Source organism: Chenopodium album, chromosome 12 (genome assembly GCF_948465745.1).
Source record: "Chenopodium album chromosome 12, dcCheAlbu1.1, whole genome shotgun sequence".
NCBI lineage: Eukaryota > Viridiplantae > Streptophyta > Magnoliopsida > Caryophyllales > Amaranthaceae > Chenopodium > Chenopodium album.
In genome coordinates, this window is record NC_137845.1 from 46,285,853 (window position 1) to 46,293,212 (window position 7,360).

Sequence of the window (7,360 nt, forward strand, 5' to 3'; positions counted from 1 at the left end):
CACGTAGGATCTAGTTTGATTCGTCTTGGTAAGTACATTATTAAAATCTAATTTTTATAATTTTTACTAGTGTGAAGATTAAAGATATTTGCAGTCAAAGATGAGAAAAACTTATACCGATTTACGTAAATAGAAATATCATTTTGAAACGGATGAAGTACCACTAGGTGCACCGTGTGCCCGGGTGTATATAATAATTTCTAGAATTCTGAATGGGAACGGAATGTAACAAAATGTTTTCATTGAATTTTTTTGAAAATGCATTTCAAAATCATGCATCGATCGTTGTAATGAATATTTTATATCATCATTTTTACATTTAGCTCCTTGGCCAAAACATTGTACGAATCAAATTCATTTTAACTACTCAAGTATGAATTGTACATTGAAAATCGTGCAAAATATAAACTAGGAGTAGAAAATTTTTAAGGAACAAAATATAGGGGACCATCAACCTAATTGGTTGAATGAAGTAATACGGAGTAATAAATATGGTCAAGACTGTAACTATACTCGACACTTGAGAAACATGTCTACATTCAATTCTTATGTTTCTTACAAATGAGAAAGCAAACAAAACCACAACAAAAAAATGTGGATTGACTATTACTTGTTATTTAACCTTTGAGGTACATCTAATACTGCTCCTACTCTACTAAATACTAGGGCTGGCAATCGGATCAGGTCGGGTCGGGTCCGTGTTCGGGTTAGCTGATTTCGGGTCAGCTACCCCCTGACCTGAACCTGATCCGTTTAACATTTCGGGTTGAAAACCTCAACCTGAACCTGATTTTTTCAGGTTCGGGTCAACCTGAAAATGACCTTATTTGACCTGAATTTTTATTTGGGTTTAAATAAGGTTATGTTAACCTGAAATTAACCTGAAACTGATCTGAAAATGACCTCTAATTTTTCAAAGTTTCAAACCACCTAAATTTTTCTAACCCTTGTATTTTCAGGCAAACAAAGCAAAGGTTCAAACATTTAGTGCTTCAATCCTAACAAATAGTCCAAAATAAAACGCATAGTTAAGTACGATACCTAATTATTAATTACAAACCAAGAGTAAACAAATTACAAACCAAGTTTCAAAAACACAAGTTCAAATTTCTAGTTCTCAAATCAGATTAGGGATTCAATATGGCTTGCAATTGGATCAAGATCGGGTCATTATGGGGCGTATCATTCTTGTTCTCCACCTCTAATTGATCCACCAAGCATTTCCAATTGAACATGATTCGTTGGACATTACTTCCTGCCAACATAACAGTCACAAGTCACAAGACTAATTAAATCTCATAACATGCATTTAATTCATAAATTAGAATAATGAATAATTAAACCTCATATGATAACATGCGTTTCAGTCACAAGAAAAGGAAACTAATAGTTACAAGAGCATGCAGAATAAAAATAATTTAAAACAGGACAATTTCGAACAGATTATGCTGAAAATGAACAATTAAGAACGCATAAATTCATAAATTATGCAAAATAAACAACAAAAATACATGAACTAGCAAGACCAATTCACATAAATTCATAAATTAGCAAAAATAAACAACAAAAATACATAAACTAACAAGATCAATTCGCATAAATTCATAAATTAGCAAGAATAATTAGTATACTTGTGAACTAACAAGATCTATTCGCATAAATTCATAAATTATCAAGAAGAAGCATGAAAACAATAGTTAAATACCGTATGAGAGTGAGAAGAGAGGAGAAAACTCGAATTCAACAACGATGGAGTATTCGGATTCAACAATGTCTAATGGATTTTAGTATTTTTGAGGACAGAGAAAATTTAAGAGAGAGAAGGTTGAAAACGGCTGAATGAAATGAGGGAAATGAAGAGGATTTAGGGTTTTGATAGTATATATGGAGCCTCTTTAGTTTATTGGGCTGGCCCATTAGAAGGTTTTTTCGATTTTTTTTGGTTTTGTAACTTAATTTATTTCGAGTTATCAGGTCGGGTTCGGGTTGACCCGACCTGATATTGACCTGAATTTTTTTTTCGGGTTAGGTGGGTCGTTTTCGGGTTGAGATATTCAACCTTAACCTAACCCATTTAATTTCGGGTTCGGGTTCGTGTCAACCCATTTAAGTTTTCGGGTCGAAAATCTCAACCCTAACCCGCTCTTTTCGTGTCGGGTTCGGGTCGGGTTTTCGGGTCGGGTCAGTTTTTGCCAGCCCTACTAAATACATACTCTAGTACAACAACAACATCATCCATTCATTGCATGAAAAAATAAAAAATTAAACGCCTTAAACGGTGAATTAAAAGGCAGCATGGCATAACCCCATACATCAATTAATTAACCCTTTACTAAAAAAAAAAAAAATAATAAAAAAAAAATAAAAATAAATAAATAGAAAGTTGCAATTAAAAAATAATTAAAAAATAGGAAATTTCCACCTTGACTTCATCTATATATATTCACTCGAATTAGACAATCTCCTCGTTCGATCAAATATTAATTCCCTCTCTTTAAGAAGAAAAATACTTTTCTTACCCTCCAAACAAACAAACCCTTGTCATTTTTTTTCTTCCTAAAATTAACATACCCATAATTCTGAAATTAGAAATTTCATCTTTTACCAACAAATTCACTCATGGGTGAGGTTAGTATTCCTCATTTCTCTTATTTCTTCATTAAAGTTTTAATCTTTTCATAATTTTATACCCCACTAATTTGAATTTTATATCAATAATTTGAATTTTGTTATATGGGCAGAAAAAAGATGGAGATCAGAAAAACAATGATGGACCCAAAAAGGGCGGCGGCGGTGGTGGTGACGGCGGTTCAACCACCGTTGTTTTGAAGTTTGATATGCATTGTGAAGGTTGTGCTAAGAAAGTCCGACGATCAATCAAGAATTTTAATGGTAAGATTTCAATGAGATCTCTAAAAGTCCTTGAAAAATTGAAATTAATGAATATTTAATTTTACTTTTAATTTCACAATTTACACTTGTAATTAATTAATTCAACCGGTTATTTCTTTCTTCTTCCTAATTTGCCGTTTCAGTTTTGAACATTTCCGAATTTTATCATTTTATTTTAATTTTGAAATAAATAGAACCGTTAGTCTGTTACCAATAGTTGTTTGTTATCAAATCCCGTCTACGTCATTATATTCTGCGGCAGACTCTATTTGCGCAGAATTGTAAATTGATTATAGCAATACTTGTTTGGTATAGTATAACCGGATCAAATCCCGTCTACGTTATTACATTCTGCTGCAGGCTCCGTCTGCGCGCAGAATTGTAAATTAGTTTTACTAAAGGTTTGTTTGGTGTGTGAAATTGTAGGAGTGGAGAGTATAAAGACGGATTGTTCAGTAGGCAAACTAACGGTGGTTGGGAAAGTGGACCCAGTAAAGATTAAGGAAAGAGTGGAAGAGAAAACTAAGAAGAAGGTGGAATTGTTATCTTTTCAACCAAATAAACAGCCTAATAAGGAAGGCGGTGGTGGTGGTGAGAAAAAGTCTGATGGTGGCGGCGGCGGCGGCGGTGGGAAAAAGTCAGAAGCAAAATCTGATGATAAGAAGTCAGAGGATAAGAAGGAGAAAGAGAAGGAAAAACCTAAAGAGGTATTTTATTTATTTATTTGATTATTTCTCTTTGTTTTGAGAATTTGAGCTACTCTGTTTTTGACTTCTTCCTTTATTTTAATTAGTGGTTTTACATGGTTCACAAATTGGATCACATAAAAGGTTAATTGTATGGCTTAAAAGATTGATAAAAATTCATTTTTTTTAAGGGAAATGATACAGAGTATATACAAAGCTAAAAGCGGAAATAGTTTTACGATCGAAGTTTCATTTTGAAGGGTATATTTGATATTTATACACTTTTATCGATTTATGCAAGTTATTAAATGGGGTTATATGTTGTAACTTGTAGCTACGGACCTACGGTACATGTCAAAATGAAGGGTATATTTGGTATATTCTTTTGTTTCATCTTTTGTGTTGTGAACTTTAGTATAAAATCTTGCTTGTTGCTTGTATTAAACATGTTAATATTGGGTCTACTTTATCCACAACAATAAACTTGTCTAAGAACTCAAGTTTACTATGGCTAGTTTTGTATAGCGTATGGTAATATTTTACCAAAAATTAGTTGAAGAGTTTTGCTTATTGTATAAGCATCAAATATACATTTTCTAATAGTGTTAACAGTATATTGATTTGTGAATTTCTAACATTTAACATGCCATGTTTGGGGGAATCTCATGGTTGTTAAAATGTCAACTTATTATCTAATTGAAACTATGATAGGATAGAACCACTGTTTGTGTGCTAGGAGCGTGCTCATGATCGATTAATAGCGTATATTCCGTGTGCTCAAAATTAAAAATACTAATATTTCGTAATTGATTTCATATTTTTGTTAGAGAGAGAGTCACATTGTGCCACCTATAATGTGAGACCTAGCAAATACTCTCCTGTATTCATATTTTAATATGGTTGTCACATCACTAGTTTAAACTATTAATTATACCGTCAAATGTGACTTATGGATTTGAGTGAATAGAATATTTCGTTTTCTATCTTCGAAAATTCATAGCCTTCCATATAGACTATTTATTGTTTGATTATAACATTTTAACCGAAGGTCCAACTTGATTCATGCCGAAAGGATATTGTTTGCACAAAGTAAAATCAATTAATTAATAGTTTGGTAGTTTTTGTTTTCTTTCCTCCATTCTAACAAGGCCAATCCACTAATAATGATTATCAACGTAATCAGACTAATAATCTAAGTGTTTTTGTAATTAAGCACAGCTAACGTATTTGTCGCGTTATCATTTTTCTTCTGGCTTAGGATCATGTGTGGACGAAACGAAACGATTCGATCCTGTTGATTACGTAATTACAATTGGTGGGATTAGTTTAGCTATAATTTGAATAATTAATCGCAGAAATTAATTATTTAAAAACCTTTCATGTTCTTAATTAATTTTTAATTTCTATACAACACTTGTTAGTTCATCCGTGTAAGTATTGATAGTGATGTATTTATTGAATTGGTATAGAGAAAAATATAAATTATTAGTCTTAATCTATATTTGATGCTGATTAACTTAATATAAAATTTTATTAAAATTACTAATTATTGGAGAAATTAAGGTAGATGATGTATGTGTATAGTCATTAATAATTTTTTTTGTTGATTGACATTTACTAACTTTATATTGAAAATAATTGGTTTATGCAGCCTCAAGTCGCTACCGTATTATTGAAGACGAGGGTACACTGTGAAGGATGTGCTCAGAAAATTAAGAAAATTGTCGCCAAGTGTGATGGTAAGTGATTTTGATTTACAAACTTTAGCATGCTTTACTAGCCAATTATCGTTTTTGTGCTAATTAAATTCACTAGAAACTTCATTATTTTCATACGATTAATACTAGTACATATACTGATATACAAAGTACATACCTAGCATTTTTCATACTTTTCTTACTGTTACACTGATAAGTATAGTTTGATTAAGTGTTACGTAAACTCGTGAATAGGATTTTCTAATGTTTCTTTTTCTCACATTTGAAAAATTAAATTGACAATTTTGTTTTATTGTTGGACTTTTATATCCTTATAATAATTAAAGACATTAGAATGAAAAAATCATTTTACTTTTTCTGTAATTAGTATGTGATGTTTATGATTAGTTGATTTACTTTATAAAACTCTTTATCAATTTAACTTTTTCTCATCCTCACAACTACACAATTTCAATATGATAATGTAAGAAATTTGATATAAATAGTTATTTTCAAATTTTGTACTATAATAATTTAAGTGGACCATAAAACAAACTTTTAGAATAGTAGAATTTGGAATTGTTATTATGAGGTACACGGTGTCACCATTCAAGCATTTTGTGCATAGAAACAAAATTTGATTCTTCCTCTCAATTGTAAGAGTGTCAAATTGACGCGTCTAACAAGTAAAGACGAAGGCACCTAACTTAACTTTTTAATAAGGAACTTTCTTGTACAATTGAGAGAATTTAAACCTAATTTTCGTACTCGAAATTATTAAAATTCAAATTGAAATAAAAGATAGCAAAGGAACTTTTTGTTTTTGGTAATTGTTAATGATATTTGTTTTGATTTGGTAGGTGTACAAGATGTTAATGTGGACTTACAAAAGGATACAATCACGGTTAAGGGGTCAATGAACATGAAAGAGATGTTACCATACTTGAATGTAAAGCTAAAGAGAAATGTAGAGCTTGCTGCTCCGGCAAAGAAGGATGAAGGAGGCGGTGGTGACAAGAAAGGCAAGGAAGGTGGTGGAGATAAAGAAAAACCTAAAGAAGGTGGTGGTGGAGCATCTGATAAGCCGAAAGAAGGTGGTGAAAAGGCTAAAGGAGGTGGTGAGAACAAGGAAGGCGGTGGTGGAGGAAAGAAAGACGCGGGAGAAGGAAAGGCAGAAAATGTGACTAAAATCGAGGTTAACAAAATGGAGTATAATCCTTATGCTTATGGGTTTGGTGCTCATGCATACACTTATGACCCAAGGCAGCATGGGGAGAGCAGCAGCTATAGTCACCAAGTTACAGATTATTGGCACGAACCCGAGTACTCTCAGCCACCCCAGATGTTCAGTGATGAGAATCCGAACGCCTGTTCTATTATGTGATCGGGTTAGGATATGGATTGTTTTGGTTTAGTCTAGTTCTACCATTTATTAAACTTGTATATACTTAATTAGTGAGGCAAATGTTAATGGAGGATGATAATATATCTAACAAGAGCTGAGTTAGCTAGCCTGGCCTTTTCTGCTCTTTTTCTCTTGGAAAATTTTATGTATTAGCATGGGAGTGGAAAGGAGATTACTTTAATACTCTTAATATGTAAAATTTTTGTATTGGTAAGAAAGGAAAAGAGGTGGTAAAATGACTGAAGATTTATAGAAATGTTTTTGCTTTTGTACATATTAACGTGATGATCAATAATAACACTTTGATACTTGGTTTTATGATCATATTGCCTTGTTTGGTAATTAGATGTTTTTTTTTCTTTTCTTTTTTTCTTTTTTTTATTTTTTTTATTTTATGTTTTGGCCTACTATTAGATGTTTGAATAAATATGCTTACTAAAATTAGCAGATTATATAATTAATTGTAGTTGTTTTGTTATTTGGACATTTGAAATGATACATAACAACAATGCAAAACTTGATATTTAACAATTGATATTTGGATTAATATTCATAAGGAAATTTTAGATTTTAACACCACACAAAAACCCGAAAATGGTTTTTAACACCCCCATAAAATTAAAAAAAAAAAAAAATGATTTTAACACCAGACAAACTTACAAAAAATGGGTATTACCACC

The 7,360-nt window shown here is 31.7% G+C and overlaps 1 protein-coding gene and 1 long non-coding RNA gene across 2 annotated transcripts; one reads left to right on the forward strand and one right to left on the reverse strand.

Moving 5' to 3' along the window:
• Window positions 1-1,028: 1,028 nt before the first annotated feature.
• LOC145572463 (uncharacterized) lies at window positions 1,029-1,837 on the reverse strand. The gene is made up of 2 exons (XR_014096861.1): window positions 1,706-1,837; window positions 1,029-1,255 (listed from the first exon to the last, which is right to left on the reverse strand). It is a non-coding gene; the product is annotated as an uncharacterized LOC145572463 (long non-coding RNA).
• Window positions 1,838-2,460: 623 nt separating this feature from the next.
• On the forward strand, window positions 2,461-7,004 carry LOC145570555 (heavy metal-associated isoprenylated plant protein 3-like). The gene is made up of 5 exons (XM_081629680.1): window positions 2,461-2,628; window positions 2,742-2,892; window positions 3,319-3,599; window positions 5,230-5,317; window positions 6,136-7,004. The coding sequence occupies exons 1-5, from the start codon at window positions 2,620-2,622 to the stop codon at window positions 6,657-6,659; spliced, it is 1,053 nt and encodes a 350-aa protein (XP_081485806.1). The 5' UTR covers window positions 2,461-2,619; the 3' UTR covers window positions 6,660-7,004.
• Window positions 7,005-7,360: the final 356 nt, after the last annotated feature.

Excerpts from the sequence above, each read along its gene's own strand:
- LOC145570555 (XM_081629680.1), top strand. Across the intron at positions 3,600-5,229 it reads AGAAGGAAAAACCTAAAGAG|CCTCAAGTCGCTACCGTATT; the intron begins GTATTTTATTTA and ends TGGTTTATGCAG. Across the intron at positions 5,318-6,135 it reads AATTGTCGCCAAGTGTGATG|GTGTACAAGATGTTAATGTG; the intron begins GTAAGTGATTTT and ends TTGATTTGGTAG.